At 39.8% G+C, this 23,034-nt stretch overlaps 3 protein-coding genes across 4 annotated transcripts; 2 read left to right on the top strand and 1 right to left on the bottom strand.

The window, feature by feature from the left end:
• Positions 1 to 8,250: 8,250 nt before the first annotated feature.
• LOC109170076 (probable xyloglucan endotransglucosylase/hydrolase protein 8) lies at positions 8,251 to 10,145 on the bottom strand. The gene is made up of 4 exons (XM_019319025.1): positions 9,871 to 10,145; positions 9,665 to 9,765; positions 9,366 to 9,580; positions 8,251 to 8,854 (listed from the first exon to the last, which is right to left on the bottom strand). The coding sequence occupies exons 1-4, from the start codon at positions 10,058 to 10,060 to the stop codon at positions 8,452 to 8,454; spliced, it is 909 nt and encodes a 302-aa protein (XP_019174570.1). The 5' UTR covers positions 10,061 to 10,145; the 3' UTR covers positions 8,251 to 8,451.
• Positions 10,146 to 15,004: 4,859 nt separating this feature from the next.
• Positions 15,005 to 19,882, top strand: LOC109164655 (pentatricopeptide repeat-containing protein At4g21170). 2 transcript variants are annotated; one of them, XM_019313184.1, is made up of 6 exons: positions 15,005 to 16,954; positions 17,916 to 18,028; positions 18,155 to 18,288; positions 18,382 to 18,488; positions 18,997 to 19,075; positions 19,399 to 19,882. In XM_019313184.1, exon 1 carries the CDS (start codon positions 15,139 to 15,141, stop codon positions 16,873 to 16,875), a length of 1,737 nt encoding a protein of 578 aa, XP_019168729.1. In that variant the 5' UTR covers positions 15,005 to 15,138; the 3' UTR covers positions 16,876 to 16,954; positions 17,916 to 18,028; positions 18,155 to 18,288; positions 18,382 to 18,488; positions 18,997 to 19,075; positions 19,399 to 19,882. The 2 variants fall into 2 exon arrangements, with proteins under 2 accessions (XP_019168729.1, XP_019168736.1); XM_019313191.1 differs by having other exon boundaries at positions 18,155 to 18,291.
• Positions 18,372 to 19,568, top strand: LOC109166038 (CRIB domain-containing protein RIC6-like). Its single transcript, XM_019314926.1, has 3 exons — positions 18,372 to 18,488; positions 18,997 to 19,075; positions 19,399 to 19,568. The coding sequence occupies exons 1-3, from the start codon at positions 18,372 to 18,374 to the stop codon at positions 19,566 to 19,568; spliced, it is 366 nt and encodes a 121-aa protein (XP_019170471.1).
• Positions 19,883 to 23,034: the final 3,152 nt, after the last annotated feature.

The following is a 23,034-nucleotide window of genomic DNA, read 5'->3' as shown; positions in this document are numbered from 1 at the left end:
ACCGCATGGATGCTCCAACGGTTAGAATTCCAACAGGTGTCACATCTAATGTCATTGAAGCCACCATTGATGCCACCATTGATGAGAGAGAGTTAAAGTCTCAACGCCTCATTCATGACTCTTCATATTCCTGCCGTTAGCTCAGCTCCCCAAGGATGTCTCTTCATGTTGTTACCGTTAGGACCTAGCATAAATAGAACTTCCCTCAGCTGAGCAGGACACACTGTACTTTCTATACTGAGACAAAGGCAATGTAACTATTGTTACTCTCTTATTCGTTACTCTTATATTATATTTCCGGTAACATTATTACCGTCATTGGTGCTTTCATTGAGAGCCTGAGTCCAATACTCAAGCAGGCTACAACACAACTTTTTTTCTCTTTCAACAGCAAGCTTGAAAGAATGGCGTCCCGCAGCTCCCACGGTTCTCGCAACGTGAACAATGGCAACGCCTCAGGTGACCTCCGTGACCTACTCACCAACAATCGCGGAGGGGACCTCCGAGAACATCTCAACAACGGGAGGCCCGGGGACCTTCGAGATCAACTCAACAATGGAGGAGACCTTCGAGACCAACTCAACAATGGAGGAGACCTCCGAGACCAACCCCACAATGGAGGGGCGAACCAAGTCATGAACCTCCAGGCGACTGCCGATGTCATTCAGCAAGCAGTGACGGCGGCGCTAAATCAGGTGGCGGTGGGACTGCAAGGTCAAGTGCCCCCGCCGCGGCCCCAGGAAATAAGGGTGGAGACCCAAAGAAGTGCACCGGCCAGACGACAACCAGGCCCTTCCCAATCTGCACCAGAACGACTGGGACAAAGGGCGCCCGTGCGACAAAGATTAGGATCACGGGCCGAGGGATCCTCTACCAGAGGTCCTCGCCAACACGAAAACAGAGAAGCCGAGAGATCACCCACAGAGGAGGTGGGCGAGTCTCGGGAGCCGACCCCACGCCAACACGTTGATGAGTCGGCCTTACGTCGACACTTGGAGGAGCGACGCGTCGAAGAGCCGGCTCCGCGACGGCACTCGGCGGGAAAGCGACGCGTTGGTGAACTAGCTCCACGACGACACATGGAGGAGCGGCAGCCGGCCCCGCGCCGGCACCCTGACGAGTCGGCCCTGGTCGAGAGGCTGCAGAGAAGAATCGAGGAGTTAGCAAGAAGGGTGGAGGCACGGGAGCAGTCGCCGGAACCCGAGGTACGGATGACAGCACCATTCTCTCCAAGCATCATGGACGTACCTTTTCCGAGGGACTTTAGGTTGCCCGCTATCAAGGAGTACACGAGGGCCACTAACCCACGTGTCCACATGACGAGGTACAAGGCTGCTATGGTAATGATCGGGGCAGGGGACGCCATCATGTGCCGAGCGTTCTTATCCACCCTGGATGGAGCGGCCCAAGACTGGTTCAACACAATCCCAGATGGGTCGATCCAAAACTTTGGGGAGTTGTCCAAGAGCTTCCTAACATACTTCTCCGGTAGCATACAGCGTAAGAAACCCTTCTCTCACCTCTGTGTAGTGAAGCAAGATAGAGGCGAGAGCCTAAAAAACTTCCTGATCAAATGGAAAAAGGAAGTCAATAATGTCTACGACTTCGACTCCAAGGCAGCGATCCCAATATTTATCCATGCCTTAAGATCAGGGTATTTCCACAAGCAGCTGAACGCCCACCACCCCCGTTCTTACGAAGATTTGATGAGGACGGCTAGCCGCTATGCCGAGGCAGAGGACGTCGACAGGAAAAAGAAAGATGAGGAGGACAACAGGAAAAACGGGAAACCTGGGAAAGCTGGTCCGCCCAGCCAGACACCACTCTCGAACCACCCGACCGCAGGGAAGGGCCGAGACTACGAACGACCTCGCCTGGTCCCCTTGCGTAATTTAACTCCTCTTACCCATCCCGTCAGTGTCATTCTAAAGCAAGCTGAGGAGATGGGAATGGTAGAATCCCCGAGGAGTGCATGAAGGTCTCCCCAAAGGCAGACCAAACAAAGTACTGCAGGTTTCATAGGCATGCCGGACATGATACGGATGAGTGTCACGTTTTGAAGAGACAAATAGAAGACCTCATCCAGCAGGGCTACTTCCGACATTTCGTCAAGCGATCCAAGCAGCAGCAACAGCCGCAACACAATCCACCAAAAAATATCTGGATGAATGAGGATGGCACCGAGCCGTCCACCTCAAACGCCAAAAAAAGAGACCACGACCAAATATCTGAGCAGAGTGATAGCGAGAAAGAAACCGAGGTGGCGCCCAGACGACAAAAGAAGCACACCATACACTTTATCTATGGTGGACCCGCAGGGGGCGACACGCCCGCAGAAAGAAAGAAGTGGAGCCGACAGATATACGTGGGAGAAGTGGCGAGTCTTCCTAGAGAAAAGAAACAGAGACAGGAGGCCATCACCTTCTCTAATGATGACCTCCCAGAGGGCCCGCTACCCCATCGTGATGCCCTGGTGATTGAGATGGACGTCAACGATGTAATTATCCGCCGCATCTTAGTCGACACGGGAAGCTCAGTCAATGTGATATATTACGATGCCTTCACCAAGTTGGGGATACCTAGGAACCAGCTCAAAGAAGTACGTACGCCACTCTCTGGATTTACGGGTGATTCAATGGAGACGGAGGGGTCGGTGGCCTTACCAATGGAGATAGGCACGAGCCCTAACATTCGCAAACTTGACATGGAATTCATCGTGGTAAGACTCACTTGTGCGCACAACATCATTTTGGGGAGGCCGGCACTGGAGGACCTCAAGGCCATAGTGTCGGTGGAACACTTGTGTATGAAGTTCCCTACTCCGAATGGGATAGGGGTCGTCAGAGAAAACCAGCGAGCAGCCCGCAGTTGTTACGTAAAAGCATGCAAAAAGATTGGCGGAAAGAATCCACAAGTCCACACCATTTGCAAGGATGATCGATCGGGTACGGAACTCAGAAAATTTAATTAGATATTATCAGTAATACGATGTAGTCGTGGCCCGCCCAGACCTGTAAACAATATTTAGTAATCATGGTCCGCCCAGGTTACTTCGCTCTCAAATAAAAAGGTTTTCAAAACCACATTCAATCAACCACGGCCGTCACTACACTCTAAAAAAAAAAAAAAAAAAAAAAAAAGGCCGAGGCGCGGTGCCTCGGCTATCGGCTGAGGCTGAGGCTGAGGCGCGGCGCCTCGATAAAAAATAAATAAATAAATAAATAAATAAAAAGGGGGCCGGGCAGCGTTTCAGCCACTCCTGGTCGAGGCGACGCCTCGACCACTCGAAAAAAAAAAAAAAAAAAAAAAAAAAAAAAAAAAAAAAAAGGGTCGAGGCGCACGCCTCGGCCAAGTGGCTGAGGCGACTCCTCGGCCAAGTGGCTGAGGCGACTCCTCGGCTACTCGAAAAAAAAAAAAAAAGGGTCGAGGCGACGCCTCAGCCACATGGCCGGGGCACACGCCTCGGCCAGATGGCTGAGCGGCCTCAGCCCAAGGCCGAGGTGCACCCTGGTCGAGGCGACGCCTCGGCTGAGGCCGCGCCTCAGCCCAAGGCCGAGGCGCACGCCTCGGCCACTCGAAAAAAAAAAAAAAAAAAAAAAAAAAAGGAGTCGAGGCGCACGCCGCGGCCAAGTGGCCGGGGCGCACGCCTCGGCCAAGTGGCCGAGGCGACGCCTCAGCCACATGGCCGGGGCACACGCCTCGGCTAGATGGCTGTGCCTCGGCCTCCTGGTCGTGGCAACGCCTCGGCCACTCAAAAAAAAAAAAAAAAAAAAAAAGGATTGAGGCGCACACCTCAGCCAAGTGGCCAAGGCGACGCCTCAGCCACATGGCCGGGGCTCACGCCTCGGCCACTCAAAAAAAAAAAAAAAAAAAAAAAAAGGGGTCGAGGTGCACGGCTCGGCCAAGTGGCCGAGGCGACGCCTCATCCACATGGCCGAGGCGCACGCCTCGGCCAAGTGCGCCTCTCGGCCGTGGCCGAAGCGCAGTGCCTCGGCCACAAGGCGAGGCACCCGCCTCAGCCTGGCTGAGGCGGCGCCCCAACCCGAAGCTGGCCCACGCCGCAAAAAAAAAAAAAAAAAAAAAAAAAAAAAAAAGGTAATTTTAAACCGCAGAAACCGACGGATGGTGACAAGAGCTGATAGAAAGGTGCTCAAATTGCTTAGGCAGGAAGGGATCTGGAAAACAAAATCGCATATCCTAACTCAATCAGGATGGCACAGTATCACGATTGATTCAGCCTTACTCCCAAGTCAACTCAAACACATTCGTAGACTCAGGGGTAGGGGGGACTGGTGACAGGATAATAGGGCTAGCACCCGACCCGGATCATAAGTGTGCATCTGACCCGGCACCATAGTTGACCCGACACCGCATGGATGCTCCAACGGTTAGAATTCCAACAGGTGTCACATCTAATGTCATTGAAGCCACCATTGATGCCACCATTGATGAGAGAGAGTTAAAGCCTCAACGCCTCATTCATGACTCTTCATATTCCTGCCGTTAGCTCAGCTCCCCAAGGATGTCTCTTCATGTTGTTACCGTTAGGACCTAGCATAAATAGAACTTCCCTCAGCTGAGCAGGACACACTGTACTTTCTATACTGAGACAAAGGCAATGAAACTATTGTTACTCTCTTATTCGTTACTCTTATATTATATTTCCGGTAACATTATTACCGTCAGTTATATAACCTGAACCAAACGCCCCCTAAGACCATTGACTGTTACGCTACTAATAATTAACAAAGATGAAATCTCACCTTTTTTCCCTGAATTATATACCTATAGCATTTTTACCCCCTAAATTATTGAAGTGGCTATTTTTCTCCCCGAAATGTTAAATGGACATATTCACCTTAAAATAAATATTTTATTTATTTTTTTCTCCAACAAATTATGACCATAATTTGGTTCAAATCAAACAAACACTATAGCACCCGAAATATTCCAATTACAATTTAGAATCGAAACCCGATATTTATAGTTTATTAAAATCGTGAACCGGAATAGACGGTTCATGTTCTGAACTGAAAAAAATAAAATACATTTATTATTGAATTTAGACTATTTTAAAATAAAAACTAAAATTTTAAAATAAAGACAGTTCAAAATCGCGAACCGGATCCAGAACCGCCGGTTTACGGTTCAAGATTCAAATTTTTTATACATAATTTTAATAAATTGACATCTAAATATTAGGTTCTAGATCTGAATCATAACCGGAAACTTTTAATTCGATTGCTTTAGTGTCCGGTTCAGTTCAAACGAAACCGTGGTCATCCCTACGTATACGCAATAATTTGTTGGAGAAGAAAAATAAATAAAATGTTTACTTTAAGGATAGAAATATCAATTTAATTTATCAGGGGGAAAATCACCACTTTTAGAATAATTGAGGGGGCTAATGTGCTTACCTAAATAATTGAGGGGAAAAAGTACTATAAGTATATAACTCAGGGAAAAAAAGTGTCATTTTCTCATTAACAAAATTACTTTCAATTCTACTTTGTTTTTTCATTTTCTTTTTATTTTTAGTCAGCAATTTCAACTTCAGTACATGAGTATTGAAATTTTTTCACTTTTTAAAACAAAAATAATCAGGGGTGTATTCATTAGAAATAAGCTGTAATAGAGTCAGGTGGGAACAGATCTCAATACATAGCAGTAGAAAGATGTAGATGCTAAAGTATGTGTTAAATAATTGTCTGATCTAGAAAATTTAACTGAACATAAATCAAATAAGGATGTAGATGCACTGCTGCTATCAATAGCATAGCCGATGTACGAACGAACTGTAGATGGTGGTGAGATAAGATTACGCTGAAGTGTCAGGCAATCTGTGTATAGCTCTATAGACCGCTCGCCTCGATCTGTTAACCACGACAAGGCCTCCTTGCATGCGAATGCCTCGGCCATTAGTGGTGAAAAATAATCCGGAAGAGGAGCACGGAAGGCTGAAACATACCCCCCATTTATGTCGAGAAGGATCGCTCCAACCGTAGCCTTGCCCGTCTCGTGGTGGTACCCGGCATCGATGCGGCAGACTTTGGACGGTGGCACGGTGATCGGTACAGCAGATGCAACTGGATGTGCGTGAGATGGTGGCGGCATGTCGGCACTCGGCAGTGCCAGGCTGCTCGGTTAGTGGCTGTGCGACGGAACTCGGTCGTGCATGGTGCCAAGCCTGCATGGTTGCGGTGGCAGCCGCAAGTAATCTCTTTGGCCGCGGAAGACAAGCATCCCAAATCGCTTCATTCCGTGCTCTCCAAATATGATATAGAATTGTTGCTGCATAGATACTTCCATTAGAGTCTAGAACATTTAAAAGTTCACTAAACCAAATATGAAAAATATTTGTCACAATATTGGAGATTGAAAGATTGGATTGATCCCGTATGGCTTTTGCAAAATCACACAACACCAAAGCATGCATAGTGTCCTCATAGATTATTCCACACATGGCACAATTTGGATCCACATCAACTCTTTTTATAAGCAAATTTCTAGTAGTGAGGATGATATTACTAGGCAGTATTTGGAAGAAGGAAAATGCAACTTTAAATTTGTAGTGTATTCTTGTCAACCATAATGTCAGCCAACCCCAATAAAAGTAAATAAATTAGAGTGAGAAATTTATCTCAGCATCTTTACTAACTTGCCTCTCAAACTCTTCCCACTTTTGGTTACAATATTTTGAAATTATATTAAAATTTCTCAGTAGCAATGCTCAAGGGAGATTTCTTATAGCTACTAAAAGCCTTTCAAACAGGATTTTCACATTATCCTCCAATAACACATCACTACTACTGTGTACCAGTGTAACACTATGCAATTCAGCTGATCTTAAGCAAAATTTCATGCAACAACTAGAAATTTGCTTAGTGTGGAAAATTCATTCTCTGATCATCCTCCAAATTCGATCAATTTAGCAGCTCTATCTGAGAAAATCACATGATGAAAAGGAAATTGAGGAAATCAAACCTGTTCTTCTTAGAGAGGAGTTTGTTCTCGTTGATCTTGCGCCCTCCACCTTCAGTCGTGTTATGAGCTCCTTCTTTCCACTTGTCCGGCACTATCACCTTCCCGAGCTTCTTCTCACCTGCATCCACCGCCGAATTCACAAAACCTAACGTTTTCAACATCCACAAACTTTTCTCCGTTTACGCGTGAGTTTATGTACACATGGAGAGAGAGAGATGAAACTTACACTTTTGGCAGACCATTTTTGTGCAGCGATGTATCTCTGAATCGAAGGTGAACCAGAAAATTGAACGGAGGTAAGAGCCAAGGCTACACGGAGTCACGACCGGATGGAAATCGGGCAGAAGTTAATTGACATATATGCCCTCCTGGGTCGGTGCGGTCGCGCCCTCAGGTAACGTTCCCTAGAGGCGTGCACCACTGCATTATAACCGCTAAGATCATTGACTTTTACGCTAGTAATTAACAAAATTATTTTGTTTTTTATTTTTAGTCATCAATTTCAACTTCAGTACATGAGCATTGGAATTTTTTCACTTAATTATATTATTAAGAGTAATGTAATTCACCCTTAAAAAAAATTATAATTTTCCTCCTAACATGACATCATTTGATTGGTTACTTTACTTTTTCATTAAAAGTTGGTGGGTCAACTAATTCATGACACCCAATGATTTTAAGACATGTCATGGATAAAATTGAAAAAGATAAAAGGAAATACTATTGTATAGAGTATTGCAAATTGCACGTCAAACCGCAAAGACTAGCCAGCATGATCTTAAGGACTTTGATGCAAATTTCATCAAAATTGACCATAAAACACTATTGGATCTTTGGATCTCATGATGGCCGCTAATTTCCTTAAAGTTAAGAGCTTGTTTGATCTTACATGCCAAGCTACTGCAAATCTAATCGCGAAGATGACAGTGGAGGAGCTCCGCAAATTTTATAACATTCAAAATGACTTCACACCTGACGAAGAAGAAGAAGAAATTTGTGAGGAGAATGCTTCAGGGTTTGAATAAATTCATATATATTTTAGATGCTAGCAGAACTTTAGGATCAATATCGTTTTAGTTCATTTAATATAATTGTATTGCAGAACATAAATTATGTGTGATTTTGTGAAGGAAGCTGAATTGTTGTGTTATCTTCCTTCTCTTCCTGGCCTGGATCAATTATCCTTCGATCAACCACTTTTGAGACCAAAACTTAGTAAAAAATCTATAATTATTATATTCATAACATGAATTAAAAAAAAAATAATTGAACAAGAAGACGGGCTTCACTATAAGTACACTATCAGATAGTGACTACAGAGTTCTCGCAAATCAATGAATAAAACCGAACAACAAACAATATTACACCAATATAATGTACACCGAACCAAAACTGAATAACATACAACTCTATCAGACAAGAACCCGAATCATTAGCTAAAAACATCCTCAATCGACAACAAATCAATCAGTCCCAGGGGCTGAGCCAGCACTCCTCGAGCTTGGTCGGATACCTTTCGGTGTCTGTGCAGTAATCATAGATGACGAGGTTCCTGAGCAGCCAGCCATAGTCCAACTTCTCGTCGCTCGTGAGGTGCCACGCCTTGTACTGATCCCACCAGTTATCAGTCGTGGTGGCCACGCAGTCCGGGAAAGGATCCTTCCACTGGCAAGCCTCGACGTTGAAGTCCTTGTAGGTCGACACGAATGGGGCGTTTTTCCAGTCCGTCTTCTCCAGCCCGCCCCTCGTTGCCCAGTCGTCCGCGTTCCAGATGCTCGAGAACAGGTACATTGGCTTCTCGTTCGGGAAGAAGTTGTTCGTGTAGTTTGCATTTTTGTATACTCTTATGGGCACCCTGTCCACATAGAATCTGTAATATGGAAACACCACAAATTGGATCAGGAGAAGCAAACAACATTTGCCTGGCAAATTTTTCAATGGATCAGGTACACCTTCCATAGTAAATCTTAATCCAAAACGATTATACATTTCAGTTAACATATTATATACTTTCAGTTAACTATTATGTAATATGATAACATCTAGATTATCATTTCAAATCATAGATTCGAACTACACCTATATACATTGCTGGAAATTATGAAATTTCCGATCACTCGAAAGTGATCGATCAAGTCAAAAGTAAAAAGTGGTCGGAAATAGCAACAAAAGTTTTTCCAGATACCAAAAGTGGTCGGAACAAGACTTTCGACTTGATTTAAGATCAAGTTCAGGTGATCAGAAATTTCATAATTTTCAACAGTGATATATAATGAGTCAAATGAAAAAGATTGAATCTAACCAATTACTAATCATGACGTTATAAACTTATTACGGTTTTTAACTGTCCAACCAACTCGATTGAGGATTGAATGACTTACACAATCATGTGAGAGTTCCAGCGGATAGAATAGGTGTGGAAATCCTCGGTGGGGTCGAACCAGAGGACATGGCGCATCTCACGACCGCCGGTGCCATTCTTGTACACATTGGTCTGAATAAGGTAAGGCTGCCCTGTTCTGTTCCCCAAGAACTCGAAATCCAGTTCGTCTCTCGTCCCCCATCCTGCGGCTTTATCATCCAGCTCAGAACACATCTGCGCCATTAAACAACAACATTATAATACCTCATCTCCATCCTCAAACCACCAATCAATCAATCAATGGGCATTTCATCTTACATAGAACGCCGTCACCACCCCAGCAGAGTCGCCCCCCACCAGCTTCAACTTCATGCTGAACCACCCAAATCTGTACTTCTGCTTCGTCGTAAACCCACAACCTGTTCGATAAATTGACTGAATGAAAAATAATTACGAGAAAAAAATGTGATGGTTTTGACACCGACAATGAATTTAATGAAATGTTGGGATAGAGATAAGGTTACCTGCTTTTTTGTCTAGCGATAGATACCAGATCTGTCCATCTTCGGAGGTTTTGAAGTTGGTTGCTGGGCAGGATTTGCTGAAGTTGTCGTCGAAGGAACCGGAGAGCGCCGCCGCCGACGAGGAAATGATGGCCAGAAGAGATGCAGTGAAGAGAAGGGTAGCCATTGATGAAGATGGCTTTCTCTCCATTGATCCAGGAATGGAGTTCTTGGGAGAAGAAGCTGAAGCCTGAAGGGTATTTCTCTGCTGGATCCCAGTGAGAACTCGTCTAAATCACTGGTATTTTATGTCTCCATCAGACCATCACTCCTCCATCAAAGGGTAAAAGTGGGAATAAAAATTTTCACCATTTTCGATTTTGTCTGGGTATTTCTTGTTTTTACTTAATTGGCCTTGTGGTATTGCCTAAATGTCCCAAATCTCCCTCCTTTTAATAAAGTTGTCTTCTTAAATTAAATAAAAGCTCTGCCAAATTCATTTTCTATAAAAATAATCCAACTTTTTACATTATTAAGAAAAAAAAAATTTAATGGTAGTGCAAAATATATTATATATATATATATATATATATATATATATATATATATATATATATATATATATATACTTACATATATTAATGTGGTTTCATGACTCAATCTTACTATTATTGACTATTTGCGGATAGATCAATCCAATTAATTGAAAAAAAATTCGGTTAAAGGCTAAATACTCCTGGTTTAAATTGCAGGTTTTAATTTTTGTAAATAAAAAATAATATTTTTTGCAATATAAATTTTGAAAATTGGAATGGGTAGGAATGGAATATTAGAAGAAGGGCATTTTAGATTTTTAGATAGGGAATGGTGGCAAGAAGACTGACAAGCTGGAGAAAATAATTGCTCTATGGAGAAAGTCCAGGCTGCCCATGAAGGGAATTTTGGGGGTGAAAATTAACTTAAAGCAAAATGTGGGGTCGGGATGTTTGCACAAAATTATAATATTCGAAACTTCTCGGATTTAACAACTGGATTTTGCAGTGAGCGAAACGACACAGACATCGTGCGAAAGATTACTTGCTATTATTAGCATAAATTAAGGGTACTAATTACTAAAGCATGATTACAGTAATGTTATTTGACTTTACTATTTAATCTTCTAATCTTCATGTCTTTCTTAAGGTATACAATGCCATACAGTCGACACTGATACTTTTTACACTACATACAATTTAACAAAATTTTGTAGAAGGATTGAACAAAAGTCAATGTTAGGCTTCGAATTCAAGAATCGAGTCCAGCATCCCGTCATTAAAATATAGTATTTGATGGGGTAAAATCCACCGGATATACATATTCATATATTTTATTAAGTAAAGAACATTTAGTTACAAGGGCTCGGGCGGTTACGACCAAAGGTTGGAGGTTCTCGAGCATATAAATGTTCCAAAGAGAGAGAGAGAGTCAAAAGTCCCTTCTACAAGAGTCTAACGGGATATTTATAGGAAACTGGTGGGGACACATGTCGGAGGTCAGCATGCATGTCACATGTCCTCCATGCACTCACCAATCTCGTCGGCTAAGGAGAATTGAAGTGTCCGCGTGTAGCGGAATATCTGCGTAGCAAACAGTTATCGCGCTCAGTTCAAGTGTTGCTGCCAATGGACTTCGGTGAGGGCTTATCTCATGAGCTCGGTGTCGTATCTGAGCATGAAGGAGCAAGAGTCGAAGTTCAACAAGGCGGATAAGAGGCATAATACCCATATCGGATAGGTCAATGCTCTCTCAGGGTCAGATCTGATCGGGAAAAGATCCTCATATGCATAGAGCCTGATCGGGTTAGGTGCTCGATACATATGAGTTGGTGTACTGGGGCTTCTTTTCTTGGGGGGGGGGGGGGTGAGGAGTGGGGGTAGTAGTAAGGGATCAATCTAATAATTGGTATCAAAGTTAAGTTAATTGGTTATGCAAGCATAAAGAAATAAATGGATTTTTTAGTATTAATTACTTATAATTTTTGAAATAGTGGTAAAGTTTTGATATATATATGATAGATATAAGTTTCTGATGAGCTAATAATTAATGGGTATGTGTGATGAACCAACATGCCAAGTGCAAAGGTTGGACAATAATTGCTTATAAAAAACCTGTCTTTTGTTCATCCATCAAAAATGCAACTCCCCATGTGAGTACCACCATGCATATTACAGCTTTGATATATATGTAGTTTTGTTTTCTTTTCGAAAGTGTTTGGCTCCCCAATACTAGAAGGAGAACCAAATTATTATTATTATTATTATTATTATTATTATTATTATTATCCCACATGGACAACAGGGAGGATCGTGGGAAGGCTGTCGGTGGAAAATGTTGGAATACAGTAACATTTGCATATACTTTTCTTGATTTATCATCCATGCATCCAATCAATCATTGGATTGTAGAATATTACTTGCAAGATGAAACAATCAATTATATATATTAACCAATAGGGTAACTCAAGTGGTAAATGAATTCTCTTTGTGAAAAATTTTTTTGAGATAACTCGAGTTTGATTCTCACAAGTAACGATTCTTTTTGGATAAGCTCTTGTGCCTCATCGGGTAGACCTGGACTGTTAAACAGACAGGGAAAGACCCAGATCACATTATGATTTACACCAACAAAATCAATTATATATATTCACTTATTCAGTCGCAGCTTATCAAGTCAAAGAGTGGAATAAAAAAAAAAAAAAAAAAAAAAAGTAGTCACTTTTGAAATGCGGAGATCAAAGAATTAGATTGAAGTTGGGTTTTCAAATATGACAACTTTTAAACTAGTTGGAATTGACATTAATATACTAATTTCATTTGAGTTATTTTAATGTTAGTTAGAATAGATCTTAGATTATTCGTTTATTTGTATATTTAAAATACTTCAATTTTACTCTCAAGAACCATGAAAAGTGGTGTTATATATGACAATTTGAAAGCCTTACAAATTTTGGAATTGGAAGGCATTTAATTAAATTCATGAGCCGATTTGGATATATATATATATATATATATATATATATATATATATATATATATATATTCATGCAACGGCACCTACGATTACTTGAGGGGATTGAGGAATGTGACAATCTTTGCATCTCGATGGGTTGAAAAATTAGAGAAAATATATGTGCTTTACTCGTTTGATGTTGGAGAGTGATTATGCAAACGTGATTATTTGGTTAACCAACATTGTTGGTGGTGATAATCCTAAAGAGTCTATTTTTAGTAATTAATTAAAAGCATGTAAGGTTGAAATGTATTGTGAACTTGGTCAGTATGAAGTGTAAGTGTGTCATGTTTATCGAGCAAAAAATAGCAAATTGTTTGGTCAAATTTTCTGTCAAATAAATTGTAACTTACAAGTACCTGAGAATTAATTTTCCTTTTCTATTCTAAATTAATGATTCACATAGAAGATAGTGTAGGGTTTCTCCAACTATATATGCAGTTTTTCCTATTTAGTGTAATTGTTTATCAAGGCTCCCCGTCTCAACCCCTCCAATTAATCCAAACAAATTTGTAAGTAAAAATTGTATAGTTAAAAATAAAATTGAGCAAGTTTGAAAGTTGAAAATTAAAATGATAAAATTTTATTCTCTTCGTCTCTAATTGATTATCTCATTTGCTTTTTGCACGGGTTTTAATACAACATAACAAATGTTATTGACTTTTTAATTTTGCCCCTCAAAAGTAAGTGTTATTTGTACAAAGTACAATTGTACTTATCTCTAAAAATTTGAAAAGTCAAAAGGGTAAATTGGAAAATGTAGATTGATAGTTATGTTCGATTTTGGAAAGATGACACTATTTTGGGACAAACTAAAAAGGAAAGTAAGACAGATAAAATGGGACGGATGAAGTAATAGTTAAGGGACCAAATTGGATATTAACTTAATGAGAAAATGGTCAAATAGGCATATAAACTTTAGCCAAAAGGGCAATTAAGTCCCTGAATTTTAAAAAAGAGCAATTAAACATTTAAATTTGTCAAAATGAGTCAATAAAGCCCATTAACCGATAAATGACCTGTTATAACAGGTCATTTTAATTCCGGCTAAAAAATCCGATGACTTGGCCATCTACGGCAGAAGGTGACCAACTGACTGCTTTCCACCGGGGCCACTGGAGAAGGCAACTAGATCTAGTTGTCTCTCCAATGGAGAAGGCACTGGTCGCCTTCTCCACAAGGCGACCGAACTGGCTGCTTTTCCACCGGAGAAAACGATCAGTCGTCTTCTCTGGTGGAAAAGCCGCCGGAAGTTGTTTTAATGGTGGTCAAAGGTGGTTAACGTGATATTATTAACAGGTTACCAGTAAATCGAACTTATTTGACTCATTTTGACAAATTTAAGTGTTTAATTATTCCTTTTTTAAAATTCAAGAGCTTCATTACCCTTCTAACTAAAATTTAGGTACCTATTTGACCATTTTCTCTAACTTAATCTATTTGTTACAAATCGAATAATACAACGGTAAATGATAAGTATATTACTAAAAAGTCACCACATAATCACATATTTTAACAGAGGAAAATAAGAAATAAAATAACTGTTTTTTTTCTAAGGAATAAGGTTCAAATTGGCCACTGAACGTAACCTGAAAATGCAATTAGGCCATTGAACGAAAAAAAAGTGCAATTAGGCCACTGAACACTCCAAAAATGTGCAATTTCACCCGATAGCAGGTTACCCTCAATTTTAGCAGGTTATCTGCTTACGTGGCAGCTGAGTTGACATTTTTAATAAATTTTAATTAATTTTTAATAAATTTTAATAATAACTTTTTATTAAAAAAAATTTTAAAAATAAAAACGACTTTATTTTATTTTTTATTTAATTTTATAAAATTTATTATTAAAATTAATTATTAAAAATTATTTAAAAATTATTAAAAATGCCAACTAAGCTGCCACGTAAGCAGGTAACCTACTAAAATTGATGGTAACCTGCTATCCAGTAAAATTGCATACGTTTGGAGAGTTCAGTGGCCTAATTGCACATTTTTTGAGTGTTCAATGGGCTAATTGCACTTTTTTTTTCGTTCAGTGGCCTAATTGCATTTTCAGGTTACGTTCAGTGGCCAATTTGAACCTTATTCCTTTTTCTAAATGAATGCAAGATTTCCTTCCCAAAGTGTCAAACGACGTCGTTATTTCCCACTGCCTTGACTTCTCCGGAGAACGAAATTTTCTCCGCCGTCAAAACTCAAAAGCTTCTCTGATCTGCCGCCATTCTTTCAGGCAACTCAGATGTTACTACGCCGCAAGTCTCACCATCTTCACGTCAACGCCTTTCCATTTTCAGCATCACCGCCAACTCTTAAACCACCAGACTGGAGAGAAAAGATCAAACATGCCCAATTGGTCAACCAAATCTCCACCATTCTCACGCAGAGGAACACCGCCCACTGGCCCTCACTTCTCAAGCCCTTCCACCTCAACTCCAATCTCACCGCTCCCCTCTTCCTGCAAATCCTCCGCAAAACCCAACCCCATCCACCCGCCTCTCTCAGCTTCTTCAATTACGCCAAGAAAAATCTGGGTTTCAAACCGGACCTCAAAACCCAGTGTAGACTCGCCGTGATTTTATCCCGGTCTGGGCTTTCCAACCAATCAAAACCCATCTTGGATTCTCTGGTTCAGGCTTACCCAGCAACCCAGATTCTCAGTTCATTGGTTAAAGGTACTGACTTTGATACTCGCTCTTCTCTGTTCAGCTCATTGCTCGAATGTTACTGCAATAAGCGTTTGTATATGCAAAGTTTAGAGGTTTATCAGAGAGCTAAAGAGTATGGGTATTTGGTTCCGGTTCATATTTGCAATGCATTGCTGAGTATCTTACTAGAGAAAAATGAGGTTAAAATGTTTTGGTGCTTCCATGGTTTGATAATCCGAGATGGGGTTTCTGGAAATCTGTTCACTTGGTCTTTGATTGCTCAAGCTCTAGGTAAAGATGGGAAATTTGAAATGATCATTAAAATTTTGGGCATGGGAATGCATAGTCCTGTGATGTATAATCTTATGATTGAGGGTTATAGTAAAAGAGGGGATTTTAAAGCTGCATTTTATAATCTAAATGAGATGTGTAATCAGGGCTTTAATCCAAGTTTTAGTACTTTTAGCTTTATTCTCGATGGAGCTTGTGAATATCATGACGTAAAAGTGATTGATGAAGTTGTAAATTCTATGGTGGGAAGGGGATATCTTCCCGAGATTGCGGAATATGATTCAGTTATCCAGAAGTTTGCTCATTTGGGAAAGACGTTTGCTGCACAACTTTTTTATAGGAGAGCCATGGAGGAGAAGGTTGAGCTACAAGGAACAACTTATGGTTCTATTCTAAGAGCATTTTCGAAGGCGGGAAGAGTAATGGATGCTATTAAACTGTATGATTTTTTAGTGGCAAAAAAGTTTGAGATTAATGAGAATAAATATTTTTACTCGTTTCTGAATGTGCTGTGCGAAGAGAACCCATCAGAGGATATTAGCAGATTGTTGAAAGAGTTGATAGAAAGGGGGTTAAGTCCTTGTGTTGATCAAATGTCTAAATATATAAGCTCTCAATGTGAAAAACGCAGGTGGAAAGAAGCGGAGGAGCTTTTAAATGTAATTTTAAATCATGGAATTTTACCAAACTCTATCTGTTTTAGCTTGTTGGTGAAGCATTATTGCCTTAGTAAGCGGATTAGTTCTGCTATTTCGTTGCACGCCAAGATGGAGGTCCTTGATGGTGCTTTCGACGTAGCCACTTATACTGTACTTCTCAACGGGCTATTTAGAGAAAAAAGGATCGAAGACGCTATCAGGATATTCGATTACATGAGAACGCATAATGTGTTAAGCAGCGACAGTTTTTCAGTCATCATTAGAGGGCTTTGCCTCGAAAAGAATTTTAGAAAAGCCATGAGCTTGCACGATGAGATGTTGAAGCTTGGGCTTAAACCCGATAGAAAAAAATATAAGCACTTGATCTCTGGTTTCAAGTAACCATCTTGGAGCAATGTTCTGGGAACCCTGGAGTCTAATAGAGAGAAAGCTGCCAATCCAATTTCATCAATGGCTCAAGGTACTTTAAAATTAAGCAAACTTTTAGCACATTCTCACCACATGCGTATGTAGAAGGTTGTTACCTTTTTGCATAAGGTGCAAGTTTTGTTTATACGTGCGTGCATATGCATTTATCTTCTTGCAAATTGTAAAAAAACATGGCATAACTCCACTAGGTTGCACAAGTTCGACTCTCAACAGCGAGAGCGGCTTATTGGCCTTCTTGGTTTGAGTCAGTCAGTTATGGGCAACCTAGGCTGATTTACCTCCTTGTGGTCCTTTGCTGGCTAGGGCCACAAGGCGGGATTTACCCAGTGTACACCCTCAGGTAGCTGCTACGAAATTGGGAAGTACGACAAATACTACACAATAGAATTTCATATAAGCTCTCATGAGCACACTAGTTCCATTTTAAAGTTTTAAAATTTTTGAATATGATTGATAACAACAATTCTTTGTACATTGTTAATTGTTAATAATTAGGTAATTCCAAATAGAAAAAAAAAAAATTCGTTTTTTCTAGAAAAAAAAAGTACGGTGCTGTATGGCATCATTGTGTTCTGTTTTTTTATAAGTCTCTCTATTTACTTGTGAAAAATACTCAACCCGACCTTTCTTTAGGGAGGATTTTGTGGTTGTCCACCATCTACAACACAAATTTTTATCCCGAATTCTTCATGTACTCTGTGGCTCCTGCTTCATCATTTTATTTCTCCATTCTCTCTCCTAAAAGGAATCTCCCATTTGAAAGCAAGGAGAAAGAGGAAAGAATAAAGAGCCCTATTGATATTAATCTCTTTTGGCAAAGACCACCACCCATTGTGATTTTCTAATTTCTCTTTATTCTCTCCTCCTTCCCTCCCAATATATATTTTCTCATGTATACAACAATTCGCTCGGGTTTTTCTTCAATGTTCTTGGTATAAATTATCCCTGTTGGTTGTTTTGCGTGCATGCTTTTCAAATATATTTTTCTACAGCATTCGAAGGAAGATCACGAGAGATTATGCTGTGAGGACAAGAATGGAGAGTGTTCCACTTTTTCGTCTCCTTCCTTGATCTACCATACTTGCATTTACTCATCTTTGAAAAGGTTAATATTTCCTTCTTATCTTCTTGAGCCTTTGAGGATAATTGTCATTAAAATATGTATACGAATGCTTACATTAATGTCTGCAATAATCATAGTATCTGGTTTTGTGAATTTGTTTTTGGGTAGGAAGAAGAACGTGTTTGGTGCTTATTGTAACTCTCATCGGAGAAGAAAGAAGAGTCGGTTTTGGGTCTCTTTCATGTGAACCAAGATGAAGGGGACTTTCAAAGCGGGAGTCAAGTATATCTCCAGTATTTTTGGTAGTGCATTTCCCCTTCCACGAACTTTGATTGTTTGTTTCTTATGTTGACAAATATTTTCAAACTAATTAAGAAGAGCAAAAATGGTTATAGTTGTGAAGGAGGAAGAGACGATCGAAATCGGAATGCCAACAGATGTCAAGCATGTGGCACACATTGGGTTTGATGGCCAATCCGCTGCTGGCACTGCACCTAGTTGGGTATGTGTTTCTCGATATTTTTTTACGATTTAATGCGATCGTTAATGTGTTATAATTTCAGTTGTTATACCATGGACCAGGGTCCAAAATGACATAATATGAACATATATGTGCATGCCGTTAACATATTATATATCTGTAATTAACATATTATGTGCCTTCAATTTATTTATAGGTCATTTTGCAGACACTTTTAAGGATGCAAAAGTGGCGACCGTATAATTGAGGGACTTTTTTGTCATTTTTCCAAGAATTAATAAAAATAAAATTACATTCATGAATGTAATACACTAAATCTTATATACCATGTAACATGATGTTGAAAAGGATGCTTTTTGAAATCTCCCATGTACCTCAAGTTCTTGATCCTCCAAACCCTCCAAAAGTCCTATTAACAATAATAGTTTTTTTTTTTTTTAAAAGAAATTATTTATCTAAATTCAAATCTCACAAGCTAACGAAACCTGACTTTTCTTTTTCGTTGATCTTCTTTAATGTGGAATTGAAGATGAGAGAGTTCAAGACCGGGCCAGATTTTGCCGCGTCATCAATTGATAATACTAGCGGCAAACCATCACCCCCTCAAGGTCAGTTGGCTTCTTAACTACAAAACTTTGCATAAATTGTTGAGAAAAACGGGATCAAGAGATCACAAACAGAAAACAAAAATGAACGATAAGAAGAGTTTACGTGGTGGATCGGCTGAGACCCTACCTCTAGGGTTACAAACATCATATTTGTAACATGTGAGACATACACAACGTTTTGTCATCTTCCAGTAACATATGAGACATACACAACGTTTGTCATCTTCCAGTAACATATGAGACATACACAACATAAATCAAGAAAGCGTGACGTTAAACCAATTCAATGTTGTGTCATTTCTTTTGTTTCTTTCCTAATGTAGGCGAGAATGGTGGCAATAATAATCCTTCGAAGAAAGCTAAACGAAAGAAGCAGAAGGCGATGTCCTCTTCGAGCTCCAGTAGTACCTCCTCCAGAGCAACATCATCATCACGGGCAGCATCCAAGTCCAAGGGCAAGCCAGTCGAAGACGACGATATACAGGACATGTAATGGTAAACTCGTTGTCTCTGTAAATACTCGATGTTACGTGTTTTGATTGTCCATCAAGAAGAGATGGGAGCTGGGCACGTGGCATCTGTGAATCTGTGATGAACAAACATGGAAGCCATGAAACAAGGATACAATTACTGGTCCGTCGCGGATGCGTGAATGTATATTCTGACACTCGGTTTTTTTCTCATTTGTTTTTTTTTTTTTTTTTCTTTTTTTCTCTTTGCTCTTCTTTCCACTGTGATGAGGAAGAGACTTGTAAAGATGGATTTTATTTAGCTTCTGCTGAGAATTTGTGCTGATTAGTTCTTTTAGTCGCTTTCTGCATTTGCATGCATGGATGCATTCTTGATTTCTGTTTAGGTATTTAAGGACAAGAAGGAAATTGTTATTGCAAATCATAGGAAGAACGATGTGTGTTGTTTTAATTAAAAGTTTAAATTTATAGTACAATTGTATTGAGTACCCGTGACAGACTCTTTTCTTGTATTTGTTGGTTGGTTGTGGTCTAGTCTTCGTCACATACGCTTAGGGGCATAAATGAGCTGAGTAGCTTGCGAGCCACCCCGGTCAAAGTTTGGCTCGAGTTTGGTTAACTTCAAACTCAACCGGCTCGTTTCATAATTGAGCTGAGCTCGAGCTCAAATATTATAGGCCCGTGGCTCGTCGAGCCGCTCGTCAGCTCTCTCTCTCTCTCTCTCTCTCTATATATATATATATATATATATATATATATATATATATATATATATATATATATATATATAATCGAGCGGCTCGATAGCTGTTCGGTCAAAGCTCGGCTTGAGATCGAGCCGAGCTCGGACTTCAATTTTTGAGCTCGCTCGAGCTTGAGCCAACCCGAACTCGATCGAGCTCGGCTCAGCTCGTTTACACTCCTACACATGCTTACTGAATAAATCTGAAGTATGGGTAGAAATTAGGTCACTTCATTGAGCTTGTCGTATGAGATTTTCTAATTGCGGTTTATATCTCTTATGGGGTTTTTGGGCTATTACGCAAGAGTCGAGTTTACTCATCATATACTTTCAAGTAGTGGTTGTGGGTTTCTCTTAGTCGTCCAAATTGGGTCACTTTTTTCTTCCCCTTGGAGGAAGTTTGATTCCTGTCACGAACATTGTCTCAATTAATCTCACCATCAGTATGTGGATGAGTTCTAAGATATAGTTTGACGAAATCGAGAAACCTGTGTTTTTTTTTTTTTTTAAATGCATTTTTGCATTGATAAAAACAAGGAATGGTGCACTACATGACAATTATGTATATATTTAACAACATCAATCAACCAATCAAACTACACTTTCTATTGTTTTCATCTACATCCACCGTGAAAAACATAAGCACCCACAACATCAAAACCACTACAAACATATATATTTAGGAGCCCCCCACATTGTGTTCCTAGTACCAACCAAAAAACATCATGAGTTGCTGCAACTGCCAAACTAGAAGAGGCCTGAAAATATGTTGTGCAGTCACAGCAGTTCTCATACTCGTGATCGCTGCCGTTCTAATCACTCTCTATTTCACCATTTTCAAGCCCAAAGAACCCAAAATCATCACACAATTAGTCACCCTAGAGCACATCAAACTCGTCCCAATCCCCGGCCTCCTCCCCATCCCCGTCGCATTCCTCCTAAACATCACACTCGGCCTCTTGGTCACCGTTCATAATCCAAACTACGGTAGCTTCAAATACCAAAACAGCACCGCCTATGTCACCTATCGTGGGATCCAAGCCGCCCAGGCTCCAATCCACGAGGACAACATCCCGGCCCGCGCCCACCATAACGTCAGCACACATGTGGTGGTTATGGCTGACAAAGTTATTTCTGATACACATTTTCTGGCGGATATATTCAATGGGAGCTTGAACTTTTCATCTTCTACCACGTTGCATGGTAAAGCAACCATTTTCAAGATCTTCAAGTTAAAAGCCACCACTTTTAGTACATGTGACATCTCAGTCTTTATCAAATATCAGAATGCAACTGCTGCCTGCAAATCAAAGATTGACTTATGATTTTAATTTGCCGGTTAGGGTTACAGGACGGGATTTACCCAGTATACATCATCGAATAGTAACTGCCAATTTCCCTGGTCACTGACATTTGATTCTTTATATACATAGTTTCTTTTGAGTTCAAGATTAGGTCAAATCTTATTCAAAAAAGTTCGGCATGGATAGATGTTCTATTAACAAATATTATGTTATAATAAATTAGTATAGTTTGTATGTAATATTTCAAAAATAATATTCATAATATGATAAAGAATATTAGTCATTCTCTCTTATATACAATAAATATATAAATCAGTTCAAGTTATATCGAGTTTTTCGTAGCATAAAATTTAGATTCTACAAAAGAAAAAAAAAAACAGTAAAAAACACCTTGATCATGGGTTTAAAGTACAGTTTACGTACTTTAATATGTTCTCCAATTCGAAAAATTGAAGAATTAAAAGTGACTATTTGAAAAAAAAAAAAAAAAAGGGTTATGATTAAAATGTTTTTGTCTTATATGATGTTGGAGAACATTGGAAAGTCAGACCATGAAAATATTAAGTGTACCTATTTGTGATCCACATCTTTGTTTGTGCCGATATGTATAGAGAATCAAAAACTTTTCAGAACAAGAAAAAGTCAAAGCAAAATTTCAAATAACACCTTCCAACCCTTTTGATTTGTAATTTATCCCTTCAATTGCAAATATATTCATTCTCTGACCCTTTAGACATTATTATGGTGATAATTATTCTTATTTTTAACTAGCTTTTTTATCAGAGGTGTCCTGAGCAAACCCTAACTGTAGAAGGTAGCCCGTATGCAGCCCATACCATACACAGACCCGACTCAATTAAGGAGCAAAGTACTGGTCAGATTGATTTTTCCATACGCGAGAAGGTTCGAATTTTCGACCTCTCTTAAGGGATGGAAGTGTACGATCACCCACACCAATCAAACTGATTTTTCTAACTAGCTTTTTAGCGTAATGAATGGTGAACTAATAAAATTTTAGCTCATATTATATTCTTTCATCGACCTAATAGTGATCACAATTTGATTTAAAACAATTTGTTATCATCATGAAGAGTTAATTCCCAAAATGGTCCTCTGACTATGGTTTTTTCTTAAATTGGTCCTTTGACTTTGAATTTTTTTAAAGTGGTCCTCCAATTTTTGAATTTTAAGTTAAAATGGTCTTTAGTTAGCTTTGGCGTTAAAATGAATGGTAAAATTGGAAATTTAGATTTTGCACTCCAATTTAAAGCAATCAATGATTCTTTCAGCAGTCTGCACACATAATCTTCAAATTAGATTTTTTGCTCTCCTAAATCTGCAATCAAAATGTGGGATAATCAACTAGAAGGCCAAAAAAGTTCATCTTCAACTTCATCCACAAACTTCCCAAGGCAAAGATTTCTGGCCTTCTTGATGATTACC

The sequence above is a fragment of the Ipomoea nil genome, unplaced genomic scaffold (assembly GCF_001879475.1).
Source record: "Ipomoea nil cultivar Tokyo-kokei standard unplaced genomic scaffold, Asagao_1.1 scaffold0317, whole genome shotgun sequence".
Lineage (NCBI taxonomy): Eukaryota > Viridiplantae > Streptophyta > Magnoliopsida > Solanales > Convolvulaceae > Ipomoea > Ipomoea nil.
The sequence above is the reverse complement of the archived record's forward strand: the minus strand, read 5'-3'. Positions and strand labels throughout refer to the sequence as shown.